Here is a 13066-nt window from a genome sequence, read left to right on the forward strand (position 1 = left end):
GAGATAAACCTTAGTAATAATATTTTTCTTATTTCAAACTGTTAAATTAATACTCCCTCTGTCCCAAATAAGAGGGCACCTTTTTTTTTTTTAAAAAAAATCAAACTCAACACTTTTTACTAATAATTATATTATCAATATCTATGAATATCTATGATAATTATTATGCATATCATATTATTATACTTCATATTTATATTCTAAAATACTTTCATGTGATACTAAGTTGGTAATCACATAATACAACATAAAATAAATTAATGGTCAAAGTATTTCTTTATATAAAGGAATAAGTTTACTTTGGGTCCCTCAATTTGTCACCTAGTCCGATTTTCGTCCCTTGACCGTAAAACCGGGTACGACCCATCCCCCAACTTACGAAAACCGGGCAAACATGGTCCATCGGCGGTTTTGGCTGACGTGGTGCATACGTGGCTTGTTTGACTAGGCCTCCGTCCCACGTGACATTGAAGTGACGCTTACGTGGCAATTATCTCCCCGGAAAAATAACAAAAAGAATGGCCCCACATGTCAGCTGCACAAATAATAATTTTAAAATGGTGGGGCCCATGTGGGCCCCACATGTCAGCCTCACTCTCACTTCTTCCCTCTCCCTTCTCTCTCTCCTTCCCTTTCCCCTCTCTCTCTCTCCTTCCCGGGCAGAGGACGGCGCGGGTGGGCGGCGGAGCAAGCGAGCTCCGGTGGCGGCGGCGGGCGTGGTCGGCGCCGACCCCGACCGGAGCGCCGCCGGTCCGAGTGAAGGCGAGCAGGGCGGCGGCGCCCTGGAAGACGCCATCGACGCCGCCGACCACCCGGACGCCCTCCGCGCGCGCCGGGACGGCATCGCTGAGCGCCTCTACACCGCGCTCGTCGTCCTCCCACCGCCGCTCCACAAGCCACCTACGCCGCGCTCTCCCCTCCCGACGCCGTGCTCCGCCTCCTCGCCTCCCTCCCCTGCGAGGACCTCGCCGCCCGCTCCACGTCGCTCGACGATGACCTAGCCGCTGTGGACGCATCCACCTCCGAGTCCCTCGCGGCGCTCGAGGCCCGCGAGGCCGCCGTCCCCGCGCGCCTCGCCGAGGCTGAGGCGGCGCTCTCCGTGGCCGTCGCGGAGGCCGAGTCCGCGGAGCCCCCGCCCACCGACGTCCGTGGCGCGCTCCGGTGGATGTGCGGCCGCCGGCCGCATGGACGCTCCCGCGTTGTGGGGCTTCATTGTGGCCCGCCGTCCAGAGCTCGTCGCCGTCCGGAAGGAGGTTGGCCCCGCCGTCGCCGCGGAGGATGGTGTTGGTGAGGACCAGTTCTGGGTGCCGTCGCCGCGGCGGAGGTGGCGAGGGTGGTGGTGGAGGCGGAGTTGGTAGCGGCAGCGGTGGCGAGGGATGTGGCGGTGCCGGGGAGCGGCGGCGGAGTCAGTGGTGGTGGCGCTAGAGAGAGAAGAGAGAGGAAAGGGGATAGAAATGAAAACGACGACGCTGAGTCGCAGCCGCACGCGGACGAAAGCTCGACGCCATCCCCACCCCCCCCCCCCCCCCCCCCGCGCGCCGACGACGCGTCCGACGACTCACCCTCCGCCTCTGCTCCTGCGGACGCCGTGGCGGAGGCGGCGACATCGTGTTCGGGGTAAGCATGGTGCGGCGACTGCCCTATTCCGCCCTGTCGGCTTCGCGCCGCCGTCCGCCCGCCGCCACCGCCCCCCACTCCGCCCCGCCGCTCATCCACCCACGCGAAGCTTCTTCGTCATCGGCGGCGTCGATGGCGTCTTCCAGGGCGCCGCCGCTCTGCTCGCCTTCACTCGGACCGGCGGCGCTCCGGTCGGGGTCGGCGCCGACCACGCCCGCCGCCGCCGCCGGAGCTCGCTTGCTCCGCCGCCCACCCGCACCGTCCTCTGCCCGGGAAGGAGAGAGAGAGAGAGGAAAGGGAAGAAGAGAGAGAAGGGAGAGGGAAGAACCGAAGAAGAGAGAGAAGGGAGAGGGAAGAAGTGAGAGTGATGCTGACATGTGGGGCCCACATGGGCCCCACTATTTTAAAATTATTTTTTTTGTGCAGCTGACATGTGGGGCCATTCTTTTTATTATTTTTCCGGGAGATAATTGCCACGTAAGCGCCACGTCAATGCCACGTGGGACGGAGGCCTAGTCAAACAAGCCACGTATGCGCCACGTCAGCCAAAACCACCGAGGGACCATGTTTGCCCAGTTTTCGTAAGTTGGGGGATGGGTCATAGCTGGTTTTGCGGTCAAGGGACGAAAATCGGACTGGGCGACAAATGGAGGGACCCAAAGTGAACTTATTCCTTATATATATAATATATAAGCCTTACAATTAGGGACAGAGTTAGTATGACACTAAAATTAAGATTCCAACGCAAATACAATTTGGTATTTCTTCAACTAGATTTCCGGATTGTTGGACAATGCAAAACTTTTGATTTAGACTTCAAGTTTTAGGCTCTGCTCGTTTCAAGGTGTTGGGAACCCTTTCTCTTGTCACGCGAAACGAAACAGTGGATTAGTGCATGATTAATTCAATATTAGCTAAAAAAACTTGATAATGAATTACTAAGATATTTTAAAGCAACTTTCCTATAGAATTTTTTTTTTTGAAAAAAAAAACGCACTGTTTACCTGATCAGGAAGAGTGCGCACAAAAATAGAAAGTAAAGGTTAGGGAAAGTGGAGTAAAGAACAGTTCCTAAGATAATTTGTATTTATTAATTAGGAACTTCGAAATTATTCTGATCAAGAAAAACTGGAATTAAGAGTATAGCTTGTATGCATTAATCCATAGAGTAACATACCTATGTCAGGATATATTATATCCATATCACAGAAGCCATTACATAAACTCCAGAGATGTGTCCATATGTAGTATACAAGTTAAAACCAATGGTATACCCTCATGGTCACTAGGTTGACAGAACTCAACTATCTTATAGCCATATGTCTAACAGTGTTATTATCTTCTAGAGAACTTTGACAAGAGATAGACAACGAAGAAGCAAAACAGAGCAAAAAGGACCACGTGCACAACATGATTCGAGCCCTGTTGGATGATGCTCTTGTTCATCCTTCGCATGTTATGCTTCACTCCAGCCTGAGCTTTTATGAGGGTCATTTGCTGTCCACAAAAAGGATAACAAAAATCAGAGAATAACTAGGATTTATATTATTGTTGGAGAAAACATGAAGAAAATCCACTGTTGCGATTGCAGTAACATCATTCAACTATAGAATGATATTACAACTCATGAAAGAAAATAGATTCAAGACTATATACAACAATTGAACTCAGAACAAATGGAACTCCAAACATGGTTATCTGTATACTTTCACATGAAGAAGCATGTAGAAATAGTATAGGTAAATATCTCTGAAGCATACATCCTGATAGTTAGGCATAAGGCATGGATAGGCTAGACAAATTCACAAAGGAAAAGGAAATGAAGAGTTAAATGCATGCCACTATCAAGGTAAAAAAAGACATAGCCATAAGGCCAACAAATATTTATTTACCAGAGGAAAACATGTCATGACCACAAGCTTAAAGGAAAAGGCAAGACATAGTACCAGTTGGCTGAGGAAATCATTCTGGAACTTGGCTTCAGCATTTATCTCCTGGGCCACCTGGAAAAAATCAATCAAGCCTCACAAACTGAGCGCCCAGAAATGTGAACAGAACCCAAGATCAACAGCTTATGAACAAAGGAAAAAAAAATCATAACTTGAAGGATTTTCTTATAAAGTCATACTCGTTACTGGTTGAAATCTGGCATAACATGTACACATAATTTATGGGATTGTACAGCGGCCTAATACAAAAGGTGCAATTCCATATGAAGGTTCAATGAAATTACATAATGCTCATAACAACAAAGACAATATTAAGTACCATGTCACTATAGGAGCCTTAGTTTGGACGTACAAGAAGGATTTATTTTGCTAAAAGTAAATATCTAAAGAACCTTTATAAATTCTTAACTCTCCATGAGTTCGGGATTTACAACAATATTTCTTTTAGATGTTTAGTTGTAGAGAAAAAAAATACTTAGGGGATGACCAAACTACGGCTCTTACAATTGATAGGTCACTAGTGCCAAGCAAGCAAAAGAAAATAAAAGAGCAGATGGAACACTGCAATGTAATAATTATGTAAACTAATAAATAGATGAAGACAATGTCCTGATCACCTAATCGAAGTTTGACATCATATCAGTGTCGAAAATGCCATCACATCATTGAAACAACCTAGACAACAACCATTTTGTAACTTAACATATGGTATTGATATTAACAACATATATCAAAGAAGCAGGCAAGCAGCCCTTGCTCCTTAGTTTGAAGATTATATCAAGTATAAAACAAACTGACAAGATGAGACGCACAAGAAACAATATAGTTGATCGATCAAATTGCGAATCAAACATTTGAGAAGCACAAAGTTTATCTTACAGGCACTGCATATTAACACCTGAACATATTGGGAGCAGGTCTAAAGTTCAAATGCACACACAAACCAATAGACCTCTAACTTGCAAATAATGGCAAAAAGTCCACAATTGAGCATACCTAACAGAAATTAAAAAAAAAACAGAAAGAAACAAGGATGGAGAGAAATGGAAATCTTACGCCTTTCAGTAGGCGAACCCTCGAGTGCAGCCCATCGATCTCCTCATCAAGATCGCCGTGCACCGGATCGATCCGCAGCTGGATCTCGTCCGAGCTCGACGCATTCCTGCAATCAATACCGAAAGAACCCCGACAACCCCCCAAAGTTATCAGGGACTCGATTCAGTTCTCCGGAGCAAAGACGAGGGATTCGGACGCCACCGGCGCAAGATTGGATCGAACGAAAATTCGCTGGCTGTGGGTGCGGGTTTTACCTGGATCGAAGCGGACCCGAGCCGTGCAGCGGGTTCGCCATCGCGCTTACCAGCGCAGATGGGGTTCAGCTCGTTCCCTCGCGACTTAGATGGAACGACGAGGCGGCGGCGCACGGGAAGGAGGGAGGGGGTGGCGCAGGCGGCGGCGCACGGGAAGGAGGGAGGGGGTGGCGCGCGCGCAACGGCGACGGACGACGGCGGGTGGAGGCCGGAGGGGAGGATGGAGGAGAGGAGAGGACAGGAAGGGGAGGGGAAGACACTAGAAGGGAGGCTTCAAAATGAATAATTATTTTTAGGAAAAAAAATTCTGGTTCCTTCCTAACTAATGGAGTAATACAAAATTATCTTAAGGTGTGTTTTTATACTTCACTTGTGCAACTTTTACTTCCTCAGCTTTTATGCACAAGCTTCCCAAACTATTAAACAGTGTATTTTCTTTATAAAAATTTTCTATATACAAGTTGCTTTAAAAAAATTTATATTAATTTATTTTTAAGTTTTTTTTGCTAATATTGAATTAATTATGCACTGATCTATTGCTTCGTTTTGCATGGTAAGAGAAAGGGTTCCTAATAACTTGAAACGAGCGCATCCTAAAGCTTGGAGTCTCGATCAAAAGTTTTGCATTGATCAACAATCCAGAAATCCGGTTGAAGATATACCAAATTGTGTTTGCATTGGAAATCCGGTTGAAGAAGTACCAAATTGTGTTTGCGTTGGAATCTTAATTGTAAAGCCTATGAATTTCATAGATGGTCTTATGGTTTAATTGTATAATTTGACCATTAGTTTATTTCATTTCGTATTATGTTATCATCAACTATAAATTAGTATAACATGAAAGTATTTTAAAATATATAAATCTAGTGTTATCATAGATATTGATAGTATAATTATTAGTCAAAAATTGCCAAGTTTAATTTTTTTTTTTTAAAAAAAAAAAAGGGCGCCCTCTTATTTGGGATAGAGGGAGTATTAATTTAACAGTTTGAAATAAGGAAAATATTATTACTAAGGTTTATCTCACATAAACTCTTCTTTTAATTTAAATCATACCTAATGTTAACCATGTTATAGGAGACGAAGGCAGAAGCACCAATAGAATCCGATGCAACAAAAAATCTGGTCCAAGACCACTGGTTTCGAACTTGAACCAACTAAACTGTACAAATGTCCATACTGGTAGGAAGAATGAAAGTACGCATTTCTCATATATTATTGATCGTGAGCCAATACCACATTCGACCAAGTGAATATTTCATAGTAGAATCTGTGGAATATTAGTATTTTCTTTACATATTAGTATTTCCTAATAATCATGAAATGTAGTCTAGCAACAGTAAGAGTCCCAGGAGAATTTGTTTCAACTCGAGATTGATAGAGAAAACACCTCTTTTTCACCCATACGCTTCCCGAATTATTAAACGTGTGTATTTTTTGCAAAACTTTTCTACAGAAGAGTCGTTTTTTAAAAAATCATATCAATCCTTTTTTAAAACTAGGCATTCAAAAAAAATCCTTTTTTAAAACTTTAAAATAATTAATACTTAAATTAATCATGCACTGATAGCTCACCTTGATGTATCTCCCCAATATTCTCTTTCCCTTTTTCCTCAAACACAACCAGTTCAAAGCCTCAAATTAATTTTACATTGTTCAATAGTTCCTGAATTGGAAACTGAGTTCAGGTTCTTTACAGTGAAACCTATTCATTTGGATTTAAGTTATAGATTTGATACATTATTTTTTTTTCAAAATTCAAATCAAACAAATACCTACTTGTAACGTGTTTGAATCTTAATTTCCCTATTATATTAATTTTCCAGTTCCAAAATAAGAAATTAATTATTACCACCTACTATATAGGTGGAATAGGTGTATACTATTCTTTTTTTAACTTAAATTAGTATATAAATGTTTTTAGGGAAAATTAGTACATGTAACTTACTCCCTCCGTCCCAAAATAAGTAATGTTTTGCACTGTTTACGTCTAAGGTTTGACCGTTCGTCTTATTTAAAAAAAATTATGATTAGAATTTTTATTGTTATTACTCCCTCCATTCCAAAATATAAGGCATAACCACCCCTAACCCAAAGACCAACAAATAATTATTATCATCTTGTAGTTTGGATCATCCTAATAAATACAATGCATGCATCCAATAGAATTATAGCAAGTTTAATAGTATAGCCCACTGCTAGCTCCAATTCATTTATAGCCAATCTAATAGCTAATTCATACAATAGTTGCTTACTATACTACTCCCTCCATCTATTTTTGATAGTTATATTTCTAAATCTGAAAATTTTATTTTTGATAGGCATATTTCAATCCAATAACCTATCCTCTTAATGATTTTCTCGAATTTAATGCGTGACTCTCTATTCTTCCACACATAATTGGCTACATGGGCATTGAGAAATGTAAATATTAATGAATCGCTTGTTTACGAGGAATGACTAGTAGCATGTTTAAATGAATGATAAGTAGAATTACTTATCCTTGGTCTGTGTGCCAAGATGAAATATGACTATCAAAAGTAGATGGAGGGAGTATTAATTTATGGTCCCACCTATCATACACATATTTTGTCTTGGAGTCCGTGGTGCAGCTGGCTACAGATCTGTAGACCGCTGCTCTTCTTTCTCATCTTTTATCTCATTAAAATATATTTATAGCTGGCTAATAGTCTGCTATTGTACCTGCTCTTAGAGAGCATGAGAGTGTAGGATTTAAAAAAGAAATAATTTATTGGAGAAGTGGTTATAATTAATTGTCTATATGCATGCATGCCTTATATTATAGAACATCTTAAAAAAATGGTTGTGTCTTATATTATGGAATGATAGTCTGCTATTGTACCTGCTCTTAGAGAGCATGAGAGTGTAGGATTTAAAAAAGAAATAATTTATTGGAGAAGTGGTTATAGTTAATTGTCTATATGCATGCATGCCTTATATTATAGAACATCTTAAAAAAATGGTTGTGTCTTATATTATGGAATGGAGGGAGTGGATGATAAAACATGAATAATACTTTATGTGTGACTATTTTTAATTTTTTTTAAAAAAAATTTCAAATAAGACAGACAGTCAAACGCTGAATACAGATATCCAAAGCTGTATTTATTTTGAAACTGAGGTAGTAGATCCTTAGATGGATAGCCTTTTAGTATATACCTCCATTAAATATGTGTTTCCTAGGTGGCCTGATTTTAGTATGGACGCAGAGACATAATCGGAGACGTAATCTAGTAGCAGGCGTAAGCGTAACCCAGACGGACTATATATAGTTGGAACCCACCCACCCGTTGCGTTGCCGCCCAGCCGAACAGCCAGAAATCCCCATCCCCACACCCCAGCCAGCCGTCTCATCGCCAACTGGTTCAACGCCCATTTTGGCCACTCCACACGATCCCCTCCGCTCCCAGGCCGACGGTGGTAGAGGCAGAAAATCGGATGGACAAGCCAGCGGCGACCCGGCGGGGGGGCAAAGCGGTCAAGGACCCACGACGCCTGCTGGTGCTGCTCCTTCTCCTCCACGCAGATCCCCTTGAGGAGGGGAGCGAAGCGAAGGAGCGTTAGCCGCCTGCGCCCTTGCTCCGCCGCGCCGTCGTCTTGGTGTAGTTGGGGCGCAAAGCGCGCGCGCACCGGCACCGCGCTCGGTCCTCCTCCTCCTCGCCCTAAACTATCTTCGGATCGGATTCCTTTATTTGAATCCGAATCGGTTGATGGGACGGATTGGCGAATCTCGGTGAAGGGCCGGCGGGGCTCATCGCCGAGCGCGTCCTCGCCAACGATGTGGCTGACTACATCCGCTTCCGGTCCGTGTGCCAGCCGTGGCGGCGGTGCTGCGCGGCGCCGCCGGCGGATGACGCCTTGGACCGCCGCTTCCACCCGCGGTAGTGGCTCATCCTCCCCGAGAAACCCCGCATTCGCTACCACTGCCGCCTCCTCAACCTCTCCACCGGCGAGTGCATCCTGGCGCACCTCCCGGAGTTCCGTGGCCACAGAGTATTCAGCCCCTCCACGGAGGGCCTCGTCCTCCTGCTCCATGAGAGCACCCATGTCGCCCGCCTTCTAAACCCACTCACCCACCAGCTCACCGACCTCCCACCGGTCACCACTTTGTTGGACCTCCTTCTGCCGCTGTGTGATCTCAGCGTGGACGGCTTTGGCCTCGCCGACGACCGCACGGTGGTGATCCATAACACAGTGTTCCTCGCCGTCGCCAAGCCCGGCGACAAGTGCTGGACGGCGGTCAACCTCACCGATTGTCTCCGGCCGAGCATGTCATTCGCGGGTCGCTTCTACGGCGTCACCAGCGATGCCATCATGGTGGTGGAGGTCAGCCGGGAGAGCCAGACGCCGCAGCTGGTGGAGGCCGCCGACCTGACGTTGCAACACAGGTTCAGCAGGATGCTCGGCAGCGCGCACCTGGTGGACAACAATATTGGCGAGCTGTTGCTGGTGCACCGTACCCTAAGTGGTAACAAGAGGTTGTACCAGGCGTACCGGGTGGATTTGGATGGGAGGAAGACGGTGCCTGTCCGTGGTCTCGGTGGTCGGGCCGTGTTCATCGGCCATGACTGCTCGCTATCCGTGTCCCCTGCTACATTCCCCTCGATCGTTGGTGACGCCGTCTACCCGGGCTTCGACTGTGGGGATAGAACTGGCCTGGAGCACATCGAAGCCTATCACCAGCTGGCAGATGGAACCATTGAACACTCATGCTATGAAGACCCCGGCAAGGAATGGGAACACCCTGTAAGTATCGCCGATTATCTATCCTCGTGGGTGTAAATAATAGGCTACGATGCAGCAGTTGTATCCATCATCTCAAGACTGTCCCCTGCAATGTGCTGTTTATTTTCGTCCTCTTATTTATTAAGAGGTAAAACCTCACGCATTACTGCAAGAGAAATATGATAACAAGTGAAAATAGTGTGTAAGATAGCTAAACGACATAATATTATATAAGTTGATGTGGTTTTTGATATTTTAAATAGTATATCGTAATTGCTAAAAAAATAACTTTTAAATGTAACTATAGTATAGCATAGTTGTAGTGTAAGTACAATGTAATTACGCTATAGTGTAACTATACTATAACTACATTGTAATTTCTATATAAGGTAGATATAAAGTTGCATATATTATTTTAATACTTATATATTATAGTTGAATTATATTACAATTATATTATAGTTAGATTTAAAAGTTTTTCCCTTAAAGAACTTGTGGAAGTTTTTTTTAGATAGTTATTCAAATATAAAAGTAAGATGATGTAGCTATGAGAAAAGAAAATAAAGAAGATAATTCGAACCATAGATTAATCATCTAAGGGTTAGAAGCAACTGAGATAATATGACTTAATGAGAGAAGAAAAAAATAATATTAACTAAGTGATGATAACGGTTAGGTACTTTGGATATTGTAGAAAATAATGAAAATACATATGTAAGTCAAATAAATTGGTCTATATTGAAATATTATGTGAATTATGTTGAATGATGATTTAAATGCTTGCATTTCAAAGCTCTAATATTAATAAATTATATAGATATAATACAACATGTTTGAGGTTTAAGATGTAATAATTGTTAGTGTAGGATAATATGATATTTTTGCATGTTAAGTTTTATTATATAGGATTTGTATGAAAATATAAATGTGTAGAGTGGAGAGTCTAATTATTCCTCCAACTTTTCCTTGCAATACTTGCACTTAAAGAGAAACAGAAGAATCCTCCAGCACAATCATCAAGATGAGCCGCGAGTAGCTTCCCTTTTGGTGGAAGATACTCCCTCCGTCTCATTTTACATGTAGTCGTGGGTTACCGTATCTAACTTTTGACCGTCCATCTTATTTGAAAAAATTAACAAAAATTTGTCACGCTTAAAGTACTATTAATGTTTTATCATCTACTCCCTCCATCCTATAATATAAGGGATTTTGACTTTTTACTTGCACTGTTTGACCATTTGTCTTATTAAAAAAAAAATTGTAATATTTATTTATTTTATTTGTGACTTACTTTATTATCCAAAGTATTTTAAGCTCAAATTTTCATTTTCTATATTTGCACAATTTTTTTGAATAAGACGAGTGGTCAAACAGTGTATGAAAAAGTCAAAATCTCATATATTATGGGACGGATGGAGTAATAACAATAAACATACCAATAATATTTTTTCAAATAAGACGAACGGTCAAACGTTAGAGAAAACCGCAAAACTGTGTTTTTTCTGGAACGGGGGTAGTATTAATAAAGGAGAATTAACCATTGCAATGTAATATACTTATTTATTTTTGCCTCTCTGGAGTTAGTGTTGTTGTCGTCGATTCCGTTTGACCCAACATCCTGCAACTGACTTGTGATTTGCGGTTTCCCTGTTCTTATTAAAGTTTGCTCCTCAATGGTAGCATCGTGTACCTAAAATAATTTGGTGGGATAGTCTAATTATAATAAATTATCTTGGTGGGAATGGATCATACTCCATGCAAATCCGTAGTTCTAAGATTTGTCTTATCCTATCTTATATTGCTACATGTTGAAACAGTAAATATGATCACATGTTCAATGACTAAGGAGAAAAGTCCTTACATCCCCACTTTTCATTAAAGCCCAAATTTGTCCCTAAACTTTGCATATTGTTTGCCTTTCATCCTCTGATCAATTTAAAGTGGTTTTGAATGATGTGGCAGTGTTATATAATGATGAAAAAAATATATTATTAATTCAAATTTGGTAAATGCGCAAAAAAAACTCGCATCTTCCATGGATCATTTAAAACAAAAAAAACGTGTGTCCACAAACAACATAGAATATAATTGTACCTATATTAGGATAAATTATATCCATATCAGTCTGTCAGAGAAGCTAACACATACTTCAGATACTACATTGCCATATGCAGTACAAGTATGACATAAAACCAATGGTATCGTTAGGTGACAAAACCTGACTATTATCTTCTAAATATTTACTATCTTCTAGAGAACTTTGACAAGAGATAGACAACGAAGAAGCAAAACAGAGCAAAAAGGACCACATGCACAACATGATTCGAGCCCTGTTGGATGATGCTCTTGTTCATCCTTCGCATATTATGCTTCACTCCAGCCTGAGCTTTTATGAGGGTCATTTGCTGTCCACAAAAAGGACAACAAAAATAAGAGAATAACTAGGATTTATATTATTGTTGGAGAAAACATGAAGAATTGGTACTTAAAGCTATAAAAGATTAAACGGAACCGGAGTGAGTAATAGTTTATGCTTCAATAAAACTGTTTTTTTTTTTTTTGCGAGGTGCTCAAACTATTCTTGAAGTGCCATACTACTATTCTTATTTGTTTTTTTTGGAACTTTTTAACTTAACACTAGTAATTTGGTATTTTCTTGATTAAGGGCATACATGTCATGGCAGAGTGCTTGTTTGAGATATTTTAGTACTGATTTAATTATATATTTAGCCACCTATTAAAACACAAGAATTTTATATAAATTTTATAATATTTAAACAATAATTAATGAATTTTTATAGAAAAAATTTTGAAAAAAATTCTTGCATTGCAAAGGTCTAGCTTGCTCTGAAGACTAGTTTCAATAGAAAGGCAGACGGAGAGGGTTTTCGATGACTCATTAGCTTCTTTAAAAAGAAAGTGACACCTTGTGTTATACCATGAGAAATATTTTTTAAAAAGAATGTCACTTACTTTTTTATTAAGAAAATCACCATGAGTATAATAAAACTTTGGTTCAACTCCTTTCCTCCGTAATTAGATTGCAGTACAACGCAATTGCGTTATTGTTTGTGGGCTTTGAGCACTATGAACTGGCCAGCCCAATGCGAAGTCATAACCAACCCAGTACAAAATGTCATCCCTCTTGTTTTTATAAGGAGCAAATATGAAGAGCAATTTGTATATCGCTTCTCATGTGAACCCAAACAATGTGTGGTTTTTCCTCGGCCCATCGCATTCAACACGTAATGGGAAAACATTTTTCATTTGCTTTACTGCTCCAAACAAACATCATCTCAGGGGGTGTTTAGATCTAGGAGTGTAAAGTTTTGGCGCGTCACATCGGATATTATATAGGATGTCGTATGGCGTGTTCAGGCACTAACAAAAAACTAATTACAGAATCCGTCAGTAAACCGCGAGACAAATTTATTAAGCCTAATT

The 13066-nt window shown here is 41.6% G+C and overlaps 1 protein-coding gene across 1 annotated transcript; it reads right to left on the bottom strand.

Annotated features, from left to right (window-relative positions):
- Positions 1–2755: 2755 nt before the first annotated feature.
- LOC127778690 (bet1-like protein At4g14600) lies at positions 2756–5146 on the bottom strand. The gene is made up of 4 exons (XM_052305311.1): positions 4877–5146; positions 4623–4728; positions 3564–3620; positions 2756–3114 (listed from the first exon to the last, which is right to left on the bottom strand). The coding sequence occupies exons 1-4, from the start codon at positions 4915–4917 to the stop codon at positions 2953–2955; spliced, it is 366 nt and encodes a 121-aa protein (XP_052161271.1). The 5' UTR covers positions 4918–5146; the 3' UTR covers positions 2756–2952.
- Positions 5147–13066: the final 7920 nt, after the last annotated feature.

The sequence above is a fragment of the Oryza glaberrima genome, chromosome 7, assembly GCF_000147395.1.
Source record: "Oryza glaberrima chromosome 7, OglaRS2, whole genome shotgun sequence".
In the NCBI taxonomy this organism is placed as follows: Eukaryota; Viridiplantae; Streptophyta; class Magnoliopsida; order Poales; family Poaceae; genus Oryza; species Oryza glaberrima.

Coding starts and splice junctions, on each gene's coding strand:
- LOC127778690 (XM_052305311.1), bottom strand. CDS start 4,917: ATGGCGAACCCGCTGCACGGCTCGGGTCCGCTTCGATCCAG. Junction 3,621..4,622: donor GGGTTCGCCTACTGAAAGGC/GTAAGATTTCCA, acceptor GATTTTTTCCAG/GTGGCCCAGGAGATAAATGC. Junction 3,115..3,563: donor ATGATTTCCTCAGCCAACTG/GTACTATGTCTT, acceptor TTTTGTGGACAG/CAAATGACCCTCATAAAAGC.